The 13,502-nt window shown below is 41.2% G+C and overlaps 1 protein-coding gene across 1 annotated transcript; it reads right to left on the bottom strand.

Moving 5' to 3' along the window:
* Positions 1-2,703: 2,703 nt before the first annotated feature.
* On the bottom strand, positions 2,704-13,185 carry RPS19 (ribosomal protein S19). The gene is made up of 6 exons (XM_015825361.1): positions 13,087-13,185; positions 11,440-11,510; positions 9,597-9,697; positions 6,671-6,854; positions 5,284-5,338; positions 2,704-2,773 (listed from the first exon to the last, which is right to left on the bottom strand). The coding sequence occupies exons 2-6, from the start codon at positions 11,508-11,510 to the stop codon at positions 2,747-2,749; spliced, it is 438 nt and encodes a 145-aa protein (XP_015680847.1). The 5' UTR covers positions 13,087-13,185; the 3' UTR covers positions 2,704-2,746.
* Between the last annotated feature and the right edge of the window lie 317 nt (positions 13,186-13,502).

Here is a 13,502-nt window from a genome sequence, read left to right as displayed (position 1 = left end):
TTAACAGTCGGACAAGGAGCCCGGCCCCTCCACTCGCGCTCAGGCTGAGACACCGCTGTGCTGGGAGCCTGAGTTGGACAGTGATGAAGAACAGTTGGGACAAATCACGGATGTACAAATGCGCAGGAAAGAGAAGCGAGTAGGACAGAGGAATGTAATGGGGTGGCTCCAAAGGCAAAGGAGAAGGCATTAGGAAGCCACGGTTTGGCTGAATTATAAAAGGGAAGGTGTGGGAGGTGCTGGTTGCTGAAAGCAGCCAATCGTGTTGAGAATCGAGTTTCTGTGGACTGTGTTTGTTTGCCTTGGACATTGACTCAGGTCTGTGAGAATAAAAGGGGCTAGTTTTTTCTTGCGGTTCCCACCTGTTTCTTGGAAGAGGGGTTTCTCCTTGTGAGCACAAGAACTCACATAGGCTGGGACAGAACAATGGAACGTTTCTCCTCCAATGTTTTCCCCAAATTCCAAGGAGTGTTGGGACTGTTTTGCCCAGTTACTCTCCATGACTGAAAAGAGTGGGATTCATTACTAAACCGTTCTAATTATGGTGGCTCGTGAGCTCTGCCATTAACTGGTTAAATGAGTTTTGCCTCATTTTACAACCTTTCTTGTCACAGTTGTTATGCGCATCGGTGGAGGTTGTTAGGTTGGTAACATGCTCGGTCAATGACTATTGACTTTGCTTGTCGGAAGGTCACAAAAGGGGATCACGGGACGCTGCCACCTTCACGAGTCAGTTGCCAAGCATCTGAATTTTGGTCACGTGACCAGGGAGACGGTACAATGGTAAAGTGTGAAAAAGGGTCGTAAGTCACTTTTTTCAGTGCTGTTGTTAGCTTCAAATGGTCACTAAACGGACTGTTGTTAAGTCGACTATCTGTAGGGCGTTTCGGCTTTGCATATCCAAAACATTTTCACCCGAATGCAATGTTGACCAACGCAGCAAGCTTTGTGTACATGACCCAATTTCTCCATCTAGCCTCGTCTCGACTGCAACCGCATCTTGAGGTACCTCCGTTTTCCCAGGAGTGGCACAAATTCTTAATTGAGTTTGTAAAATGCTGAGCTCCTGAGAGATATTCTGAAAGAACGCATTAGCGTCAAGCTATACCGAGAACACTCTGGGGCTTCAGCCCATCCTCACAGCTACAGTTAAGGCTGAAAAGGCAGTTTGATTCCAGAATCAGATGTCTTAAATCATTCATAAACTTGAGAGGGGGAAGAAAACCCCCGAGGCTAGCCCCCCACTCGTGCAGTCTCCAAGGGAGGGTAATTTATTGTCTTTGAAAGAGCCAGCGCCAGAGCTGTTCTGTAAAGATGGGATAAGAAAATAGATACTGAAAGCTGATATCTTTCCCTTGGAAGGACCACTGAGGGAAAATGAAAAGTGATTTTTTTAAAATTCCAAAACGGCCTCTTATCCACGTTCTCCAAACCAGTAGCAAGTTTATGCTAGGAATATACAGATGTGCTGCATTTAGAGGGGGTGAAATTAAGGAAATTAATTAATTGCCTGGGAAAGCCAAGGGAAATCATCAAAACAATTAAAAAACAAAAATTAGAATATTTCGGACATGTGATGCGACACCCAGAAAAACATGACATACTCCATTTAATCCTCCAGGGAAAGATTGAAGGCAAACGAGGTCCAGGCAGAAGAACATCGTGGCTTCAAAATCTAAGGAACTGGTTTGGACAAAACTCAGCACTTTTTTGTGCGGCTGCTGATAAAAACAGTATCGCCAACATGATCGCCAACGTCCGGCAACAGATATGGCACAAGAAGAAGAAATTAAGGAAGAGGGCAAGAGTTGATTAGGGTCATTCTGTCCCCATTTTGAAAAAAGAAAGCTGACAAACCAAAGATAGGTAAGCAGAAGACAGAAATGATAAATTTGGCAGTCAGAGAGGATTCGAAAGTAGCTGCCACAGTGGGTGATGCTACTAACAAAAAAGGGGTTGTTGTTTTTTCTGAAGCAAAAAAGGACCATGTAAACAAAATGAGAACTGCATGGTGGAGTAGAGATCCCATTTGATAAGGATTTAATCAACAGGTTTAGGTATCAGTTTTCCAAACAGCAATATACAGAATTATCTGAAACAGTGTTTTTCAGTCTTGACAATGTTAAAAGATGTGTGCACTTCAACTCCCAGAATTCCCCAGCCAGTTGTGCTGGCTAGGGAATTATGGGAATTCAAGTCCACACTTCTTAACGTCGTCCAAGTTGAGAAATGCTCATCAGAAAGAGGAGTCTCAGCTAAAAAGTTACAAGTCTTCTGATTCCTGATTTAATGTTTAGATTCGCAAGATGGAAGGCAAGAAAATATTGACCTGCCTCTTTGAGTCAATTTATTTTCCAGGCTCTTTTGAAAGTCGCCCTTAAAAACAGAAATCTTTGAAGCCAGTGTTCCAATTAGATTTTGCCCTCTCCAGTTAAGATTGCCTTACAAACAATTTATCTGTTAATCTACCAATTAAAGACTGATGCACAGAAAAGTGCTCAGCTCACAGGTTACCAAGGAGGCAATTATTTTAAAAAGAGCAGTAAAACACTCACGTTAACACACACACATATTCCAAATTCAAATATGTGAACAGAGGAAGGCCATTTATAATCGCACCTTAATTATACAAAAGAACGCTAGGATTAGTACGAGATGAGGATAGTCTTTTGCAAAAAAAAGAAAAGAAAAAGAAAATATTCAGCTTCAGTAAATAAAGAACTTTATTTTTAAACTGAACTCCATTTTAATGTTTCTTGCTCGCAGCTGCCACCTAGGAAAGAAGAATAAAAGCTATACTAAATGTATTTACATATTCAAATGATTTATGAATAAGTATAAAAACACGTATACAACTTCCCAGTATTCAGAGGGCCGTTTCTCCCATTAAGAACACTGCCTTAATTCAAATATCATGCACCTAAAGCAAGAATTCTTTAATTCTGATCTGTTTTTTTTTTATGTCGCCTTGCTTTTGATTAACAGACTGACAAAAGGTCACAAACACTGCATTTCAGACAATATACTGCAGGGAAAGTAGAAAAATGTGCTGTCACAGGCTGAGAATACCCTACTAATTCATGGTCATCACCCACCAGCTTGCAACACAATTCACCAAGATAGGTAAGAGTCTAACTATGCATATTGGTTACATATTTGACTGAACTGACATCTAGTTCAAAGCAAGAATTTGAATCATGCTTTGCTGAACAAGCCGTAGTGAACCAACTATATTCTGGCTTTGTGTTACTTCAGGTGTCCTGGGTGCTCTCTGAGCTTGCTTCTTTTCTTGCAGACATTTCATTACCCAAACTAGGTAACATCATCATTGCTAGTAAGGAGTGGGTTATTTTCAGTTTATATTCTATTAGCTTGCCCTGTGAATGTTGGTGGGGGTGGTCTTAAGAGCAGGGGTCTTCAAACTTGGCCCTTTTATGACTTGTGGACTTCAACTCCCAGAATTCCTAAAAGGGCCAAGTTTGAAGACCCCTGACTTAGAGGTTTCGTGGTTGGGCTGTTTACGGCTAGCTTGCTTGGCAGTTCCTTAATTAGAGTATTGTTTACTTGACTGTTGCTCTGACGTTAATCTTTGGAGTCATTTGTGAAATCTTATGTGGCTCGTGAATCGTGCTGGAGAGAAAGCCAAGTTTCTTAGGACACACAAATATCCTTTCCCACATTCCTGCAAATGCTCATTTGTCACGTCCACTAAAGGAAGCCACAGCAGCTCTTCTTTCTATTGGCTGCTGCAGTTATTTTCAGGAGCGATCCAGAAAGCATCAAGATGCTTTTGACATTTGAGCTCAACCATTCGCTGTGAGGAACACCTGTTAAGTGTGAGAGATGCACAGTCTTCATTCTGCTTTTTGTTGAACACGCTGCGTACGATTGTAAAGGGACTCATTTGTAAGAAATAACTCGCCAACAGTACCTTGTACACAGAGCTAGTTAACGCGCAATCACCTCAGCACTTCATCAAATGGCAACGGGGCTGTTAAAACAGTTTTATTGGGGGTAGATGATCAAGCACAAGCTTGGAGAGCAAAACGGTGATGCAACGTGCAGCTCTTTCTTCTAATGAGATTCATAGAGCGGGGGGTCTTTGGGGGTTCATTTAGGCCCCAGAAAAGGCTGCTCGGAAATGCTCCTACAAGTTGCTGATTCCAACTCATTTATTATCTATTTTGCTTTCGCTTGCAAAGCTTTTAAAGCAAGGCTGTACAATTCTTTGGGAAGTAAAGATCTCTCCTTGGGTGGGGGGGGAGGGAGGGAGGGAGAGGCAATCTGCTGCCCTTCAAGTGTTATTGATTTTTATTTCCTGTGAGTTCCAGTCATCCTATCTGATGTTTTTTTTATTTAAAAAAAAACACCTCGATGAATACTCAAGTAGCCTAAGCCCTGTTTTAAATCAAAGGGAGTGAGAAAATATAACAAGATTAATTTCAAGATAATTCTTCCTCTTATCCTCATCTCCTGGCCTGGTTTAAATCACAAAGTACAGACGTGCTATCATGTCACCCCTCGTCCTTCTTTTCATTAAACTAGACTTATGGCCTGTTATTCAGTGGACCGAAGACCTGATGTTTCTTGCAACATTATGAATGAGTTGCTTTAAGACCACAGATTTAGGTATGGATGATTACAATGAATCATGGTCATCCTCTACTAACATTGCAGTGTAACAATTTAACATAGATATGGGTACACGTATAAGAAGCCTTTATGCAATTCTAGTCGCATTGTTTTTGCACTTTTTCCATTGCCGTTTCTTTTGTTTTTTAAAAAGGAAAAAAAATTGACACAATCTACCGACACCTGTGCCTAAATGTAGGATTTCCCAAGTCAAAAGTTACCTCATCAAACGCAACTGATTTAATCTAACAATACTTCCAATATAAGTGAAAACCCATTTCAAAAGATTAATGGGCGGCATGCTTATTAATGAACGCCCCTTAAATTGGAGAGTATTCACCCATGACAATTCACATTATTTACATAATGAAGTCATTTGCAGAATGCGATCAATGCATAGTTGTCATTAATGAGAATGCCCCATCAGTCCATTCTCTGCAAAGAATAGATACCTTTTATTCAGTCTGCCCATGAATGGAATAGGCTATTTGTAATTTTAAGGAGGGAGAAGGGAAAGATGCCCATTTTAAATGCCACAAGAAAGCTGTGCCACTTCCAAATCTGCATTAAGGGGCAAGATTCCAGCCTTAAGGTTCTGCTGCAGTAACCCTAAGCCTGTTGTCAAATTTCTCCTTGTGCAGTTGATGTTACCTGTCCAGCAATCCTGTCCAGATCTCTCTGTCCCTGAGGAGTAAGTTTGCGACCTCTGAAAGAAACCAGTGACAAAGATCAGAATCTTCGAAAATTAAACTACTAATACGCACTGTGGATCATTCCGGGTTTGGGTTGCAAGTAACACAGCCGTGCAAAGATCACAATTCAAAAGATTCAAAACATGTGGTCCAACATTCACTAAGAACATCTTAAAGCTGACGTATTATCATATCGCATCGCGATTTCCGTGCCATCCTTAAATTAAGATCATTCTTCAAAGGGTGCTCCTTGTCATACTACCTGTATGCATTTCTGAAGTTTCCCAAGGCTTTAACACTACTTGGGGGAAACGGAGGCCATGTAGATGTTGCTTAAATGTCACCCTGAGCAATTACAGCCAGTGAAGAACACAGGAAGCTACATGTCAACGCTGCTAACATCAAATGTTTTTGCTTTGACAACAGTTAAGAGATGCAGCCATTTTCTTCTTATATGTTTGACTTTTAGAGTTAGATCAGTGTTTCTCAACCTTGACAATTTTAAGGCATGTGGACTTCAACTCCCAGAATTCCACATGCCTTAAAATTGTCAAGGTTGAGAAACACTGAGTTAGATGATGCTGGGGGAGAGGAATATGCATGAGAGTTTAGATAGACATAATAATACTGGACTTAGTGTGTAAACCAAGGTTAATGAAAAAAGAGATGATAAGAATTGGCGGGCTGGAGAACTGGAGGGGAAGCCTGCATTTCAAACTAATTGGAGAATGTGATTTATGACTGCTAATTGGAGGAGGGAATTTTGCTTTGATACTATGTGCTCAGGGGAGGGGAATCCACGTTTTGGCTTCGATTCGATGCTATGCTACTCAAACAAAGATTGTTTGTAAACAATTCCTCAAAGTTCTTTGAAGAGTTTCATCTGTGGAACCATGACACTACAGTTAAACAATACAGAAGTGCCACAGAATCCCCATAATGATCTTGCCCGTTCATTAAGATGGAGCACATTTGAATCTAAGGTCCCTACACAGGCCATGCAACCAACAGTATCAGTCTTTAAGAAGGCATTCTACCACACAGGAAAACATACCCTTAGCATTGGGAAGGACATTGTTGGACTTGGCCATAATATTCTAGTATTGTTTGGGCTGTCTTTGGAAGCCCTCATGTAGGCCACAAAGGCAAAAGACTTCTGTAACTGTCCAGCAACAGACATTCAAAGTCACATTGCCTCTGAACACACAGCTCCCAGCATGGTCTTTATAAACAGATTCCCAAAGATGGCATGCAATGTGTTGTCCGCAATTATGCCTCTGTAAGCCTGCCACAATACACGTGTATTACTGAGGCTTCCAAGTTCTCTGCATTTGGTAGGAACTCACCCATCCTGGTCCTTCTCCACCATTTTGAGCCCTTCCAAAGCCTGGAGCACCCTCCTGGCAACACTTTTGGAACCCCGGCTGAAGTGACTGGGCATCACGCCATTGCGCTGGCGTCCCCCATAGATCTTGGTCATGGAGCCGACTCCAGCACCGCCCCGAAGATAAAGGTGACGGGCCGTGGATGCTGCAAACAAAAGAAGCCATCAATTGACGACCCATCTCCCAGGTCAGCTCAACCGCAGCCTTCTGGCACGAGAAAGACTGAACCGTTTCCAAAATTTCACAGGCCTCCAAGTATCTTACCTTTTCCAAGCTTGGCCGCTGCTCTTGAGCACAGTTTTCTGGGTTAACACTTCAGAAGTGGTTTGCCCGGTGCCTTTTTTCTGAGGGCCCCCGCCTCAACCAACCCATCCTGGGCCAATCTATTAATGTGAACCATCTCGTGCCAAAACAGCATTTTCAAACCAGCCAAGCCCATCTTCTCCTACTGACGGTTGCTAAAGACGAGAACTTTCAATGCCTGCCAAGAGGTTGCGTGCCCAAATAAATTATGCTCCTTCAATGGAAGGCCCTAATGAAAGTAATTAAAATGAATGAGCGCGGGACCATCAACTGCTGTCAGCCCGATGCCACCTCCAACTGAAGAGGTACCCGCATGGCATCGCTTGGAGACAAACAAGAAAACTGCATGAACGCTCTCAATTTTCACCTAGAACTTGGTTCTGCAGAAAGAGCGACGCTGCTATTCATCAGGCAGCTTTTCTGCCCACCGCTTGCTTTCTCCTTTAAGGCTACTCCACAGGCCCAGAACGAAAGGAGAAACCCTGAGGCGATATTCCCGCAAGTCGGAAACCTACTTCTCTCCCTTACATTTCACTAGAGCCGTGAGAACTTAGCCACGCTGAACCGCTATCCTGACAGCCACAACGAAAGGGAGACGCAGGGTTTGGTTTTCAGGGCATCTAACAAAACTCTTTGCCACAGTTTGAAAAGCAAGAATATTGGTTAGCTGTCATTTGCTGCGAATACAAACAGATGGGAGAAGGCATTTTGGCCCCCTGAGAAACAACAGAGCAAGATCTCCACAAAGAGCATCTCCAGGGCTCTCCCAACGGCCGCAGAACCATCTGAAGTCACAAATAAAGCCATCTTGCGTAGGATGAGATGGAGGCCGCCAAAGACAGAACAGACTACTGGTAGACGACCAAGCGGTTGCTTGCATCCCCTGTTTTATAGGCAGGCAAATCAAATGAAAAGGGTTTGAGGCCTGCTGGAGAAATGATTTCCATTACTGGCCAGGAGTGCTGCCCACTCAACGTGGATGGTGATTGTCCAAAGTATCTAGCGGCAATTGGTAATAGATTAAAGGGCCGACAGAAAAACAAGCCACAAAGATATTTTAGAATTAATTGAGGCTTTTTATGAGACATCAGATTAAAGAGCTGGCCAACAAAGCATCTTGTGTTTCTGATTGGCCCCCAAGATATAAACGCTTTACAACTATGGGCAGAGAAGTCAAATTATCTTCTTGATGGATAACATTAGCAAACGCTCCAATTGCTAGCAAGCCACAGAGAGCTTACTGTAAAGCTGCAGCCTTTATTTCACATATATCCAGCGCTAGAGATTATTCCCTGGGAAAAACTGAGAAAGGAGTCTGTTCTTTTCATTGTTCGTCCCTCCCAGGACACGCACAGACCAGGGCCTAAACAAGGCAGTTGTGAAGGTGACATAGAGGACTCTCCGTTGTCCCAAAAGACACACTCTTCTTTAATAGTAAACAGTTGCTTCAAACCCTGCAGTGTCATCAGAAGGCAGAGGTAAAAAGACACTCCCAGGGGCTGGATTAGAAAAGTAGGAATTGTACCATTCTATTCAGCAAAGTTTCTTCAAAAACCATTATTTATAGACTTACTCTAGCAACGGCATGTAAACCAATCTCATTGCTTAATACAAGTAAAGGCTAACACTAAAGCCAGTTTGATATCATGACTAAGGCACCAGGCCAGAAACCAGGAGATCTTGAGTTCTAATCCTGTCTTAGGCACAAAGCCTGCTGGGTGACCTTGGGCCAGTCACACAATCTCTCAGGCCAAGGGTGAAGGCCATGGCAAAGTACTTCAGAAAATTTTGCCAAGAAAACTCCAGGCAATCACCAGAAGTCAACACTGATTGAAACACATCAAAACCAGACACTATTCAGCACTGCGCCACAGCAATTGTTCCCCTGTATTATTGCGAGTACCATGGGCCCATTTTATAGGATGAATGATGTACTAGATGAATTCAGTCGTTGCAGTAAGCCATGATTTTAACCCCAATCACGGTTTTATTTTATTTATAACCATGCATAGATACTGAGCAGTTCACATATACAAAACAATAGTGTTTATCCAATTTTGAAAACGCCCACCACAGAGTTTTGAAAAAGCCTCTATACCACAGGTCCATATAAAGTGGTAAGCAACTTAAACCATATTTTAAAATCACCAATGGCTGATTTGCATGCCAGGCTTAGTCAAAAAACCAAACATTTGCCTTCGTTTGTGAAAAACCTAACAATTTACAGTATGGCCTGTTGTTGCATGTTAACCGGCTAGTGAAACTAAGTCATGAATTTTACTACATTTGCCTACTTTCGTCTCTCATTTACTTGTCTTTCCTTTCCACTGTAAGTTTCTTAGGAGGATGAACTTATCTTTATCCATATATACTAACACAGGGGTGGGTAAATTATGGCAACTTTACAACCTGTGGAATTCAACTCCGAGAATTCCTGAGCCAGCATTGCCCAATGAGAAGCACATTGCACTGTTTACCTATAAATAATTTCAATAACAACATTCCACTTTGGCCCCTCTTACACAAAGAACACATTGTAGAAAAATTATAATTAGCACAGCACTGAAATTATTTCATTCCTTACCAGCTCTGGTATAAAACCAGTTCTCATCATATGGAGCCAATTCTTTGTGCTTGGCTAGTTTGACTGTGTCCACCCAATCAGGCACCTTTAGTTTACCTGACCTGCAAAACAATTCAAATATCAGTTATGATGACTGTGAACTGCTTCCTAGTCGTTTCCAAAAAGGTGGTTCAAATCAAATGGGATGCAAACACAATACTGTAACTCTTTTCTGGGATCACACAGTGATTGGAGAGGACTGCTTTAAAGGGTTGCAGAGTGTCTTAAAATTTAGGCAACTGATTAATCTGAATATATTCATGAAATAATTCAAAGGGAAAACAGCTGAAGCACAGATGCACTAAAGCTACTACTTGGAAGAAAACAGTCCTGTTCCAAGATAGGATTTTTTAAAATTTGAATTACTCAAACTTGTATGGCAACTACCACAGTAACCAATCAAATCCCAAATGTAGACAATGTTTTGTGGACTGAAATACCAATAAAAGCACATAGTTGGTTACCCAATTTTTTAAAAATACAGGATGCTTTGGTTTAAATGCCCATTTCACTGCAAATTTTACTGCATCACTATTTGTCAAACGCTCAAATGATCGGTTCACACACATATATGCGATTTGTACCCCATGTTACTATCCAGAATGTACTTAAGGCAGTTATTGGTATTTTAGGAATGTGCAAAACAGTTTGTGCATGAACTATTCTACACATGAGGCATGAATTATTCCACACACAAAACAGATGGTTTCTGGTGGTTCAAAATGAAGCATGTGCTTGGTCCAGAAACCAAAATGAAACAGGACTCAATTTCAACTTCTAGACTGAAACAAACTGTTCTGGGAAGAAACATTGACTGGAGAGGAAGGGCAGGAAAATGCCAGGAGTATTCAGCAATGGCAGTTAAGAAGCAAGAGACAGGCGCTGGGAAAATGAGGTAGACTGACAGAATATTATGTGCTGAGAACTGTCAGTGACCACTGAGAAAAGGGAAGGAACCAAATAGATTTTCGAATGATGGGGTATGTCATTCTAGGACAGGGGTAGGCAACCTTGGCTCTTTTATGACTCGTGGACTTCAACTCCCAGAATTCCTGAGCCAGCCATGCTGAGGGGAAAGGGAGAGGTTTCCATGCTGAGCCGTGCTGGCTCAGGAATTCTGGGAGTTGAAGTCCACGAGTCATAAAAGAGCCAAGGTTGCCTACCCGTTCTAGGATATCAGCAATGTGGTTGAGAAGAAAAAGAAGAACATGTCATTTTGGGAGTCATGAAGAGGAAGGTCCATACTGAGCATATCCCTACTCAACCCCTAAAGATGTTTTTGTTTAGAAAACCAAATTTATAAAAAAACAATTTTTTGTTTGGAAATAACAGGTGCAAATATTGAACATAATCCTTTTACCAACCCCATAGCAGCTTAAAGGGACACAAACTCGTATTTGCATACCAGCTCCATTCTGGTGATTAGTTGCATGGGAGTATACTTTTAACCACCAATAAATTTGATTCTAGTGAGAAGAAATAGGCTTGTCTTGCAACTATTTATCCTATTCACAGGCCACCAAAATTAGATGGTGCTTTAAGTCCATAATCATTTTCCTGTCTGGATTTACAGGAATCATCCTGTAAATCACCCACCCCATTTCCTGAATTATTGCTATTGCAAAAGAACTTTTTTTCTTTTATTTAAGTGAAATTTCCATCAAAAGCATTAAAATATGCTAAGCAAGAAGGCTTTATTAGATTAATATAGACTCAGAAGAGAGTGCTACCTTTTGGGGGAAATACAACTCACTACATCAGAAGTCCAATTTGTATGTGCTAATTAATTTTTCACACAACTTACTTTTTGAGAAAGGCTGCAAGGGCCCGTACAAACTCCTGCTGGTTGACGTCTTTTACAGTTACTCCAGGCATCTGCAGAAGGGGAAAAATATATCATCTCTCCAATTTAAAAAAAATAAGCATCGTTTCATATTTCTGGGAATTGAACCACCTCTGCTGAGGCCAGGACAGCACCCCTCACTTCACAATATTTGATCATTTGTTTATTACCTGTTTATTAATATTATCATTATAATTCCTAAGGCCTCTTGGCAGTTACCAGCAGGAATAAAGCATCCCCAATAAACAGTATAATATACAAGTAATAACTATTGGAGCAGCCAAGCAAAAATGGACAGCTCCACTGCCAGCAGATTCCATGGCAGGAGAACACCCATATTGCCCTATCTTAAGGTTCAGAAAAAAAAATGTTAAGTTTGTGTTTCCCAGAAACCCCAATTTGAGGCAACTGGCTTCAAGAATTTTGGACAGGTGACCAAGGATTGCAGTACTCAAATGTTTGTAATCCTGAATCCTACAACTGCTATTATTGGAATTAATAACTAGAACCATTATTTATATGACTTCTATTACACTGAGCTTACAACTCTTAAGTTTTAGTATCTGTAGAATGCCTAAAGAGCAGGATCTTTATTCTTTACATTACTCTACAGCAGATCATACTGTCGCTATTATCAAAAATCTTATCTATTCCTCTTCCTTCCCAAAGAAAAGCAAAATACTGCATAACAAAATATGATTTTGGTGATTTGTGTTAGATTCTCCAAGTCCCTCCGTTTCTGGTTTCAATTTCTGTATCTTTTCTACCACAACTTTTTAATCAGAAATATATACTTAAAGTAACAGATTCCCTTAGGGGTTGTTTTATAAGATACCTAAAACATCGGGCTTTAATAATAATTTTTGTCCTCACAGCTTCTACCTACCAAGTCTAGTTTTCCTGTTTTGTTAAACTTTTTAAGGATCCAGGCATGGAATACTACTGTAAATGGATATAAATGTAATTTTCTTCTCAGTAACTGCTTCAAAGAAACAACCAATAGGAATAAGTGGTGATATTTAAGATGTGAAGCTTCCCCAAGGTTTAAAAAAAATGAATGTCAATAATATTAACATTTCTAATATATGAATATATAATTTCTAATGTATTATTTCTAATATATAAAATATGAATATATGAATATATAATTTCCAATACATTAATATTTCTAATATATTAAAATATGAATATATTAATGTATAATTTCAAATACATTAATATTTCTAATATATTAAAATATGAATATATTAATGTATAATTTCTAATATATTGATATTTCTTATAAAAATATGAATATATTATTTCTAATATATAAAAATATGAATATGCAGATCTTTCCTGAAACGCTGAAACTTAAAATATGACTGATGTCCAATAAATCCGGTCAAACGACGGTTTTTATTCTCGTCTCCCCACCTATTTTTTCTCATTTCCAAGCGTCCCCCCGCTTATTCCTCGGTTCCCTCCCACGCTGCCACATGGCCCACAGGCCAGGCCCAAGGGAGGCTAGGCCAGAGCACCGAGAAAAATTAGGGAAGCCGAAGCCGGCCCCATTGGAGGGAGGTCAGCTGGACCCCCGGACGGACCACGAGCCGCCGCCTCGCTCACCGTGTTGCCGCCTCAGCGCTACCGGGCAGGAAAAAGAACGCACGGGGCTGCCCACCCGCTCCTCGCAGGGCTCCAAGCGTCGCGAGGTTTTTCTCGACCAATGGTCGTCTGCGAGACTTGAGCTTTGCCCAATCACGGGTGGAAGGCGGGGAGAGGCAATGACCGCGCGATTTCCCTCCAAACGACGAGAACGGTTCGCGAAGCCGGAAGTCGCCGAGGCAATTTGCCCATCGAAGGGCGGAAGTTGATTCACTTTTTTTTTCTTCTTCTTAGACCAGGCAACCTTGGCTCTTTTATGACTCGTGGACTTCAACTCCCAGAATTCCTGAGCCAGCATGATTCATAAAAGAGCCCAGGTTGCCTACCCCTGTCTTAGACCATTCCTGTTTTACTAATCTCGATAATAAAGTTCTTGA

This window comes from Protobothrops mucrosquamatus, unplaced genomic scaffold, assembly GCF_001527695.2.
Source record: "Protobothrops mucrosquamatus isolate PMUCROS unplaced genomic scaffold, P.Mucros_1.0 scaffold2603, whole genome shotgun sequence".
Taxonomy (NCBI): Eukaryota; Metazoa; Chordata; class Lepidosauria; order Squamata; family Viperidae; genus Protobothrops; species Protobothrops mucrosquamatus.
Note: the sequence above shows the minus strand (reverse complement) of the source record. Positions and strands in the feature narration are given on the sequence as shown.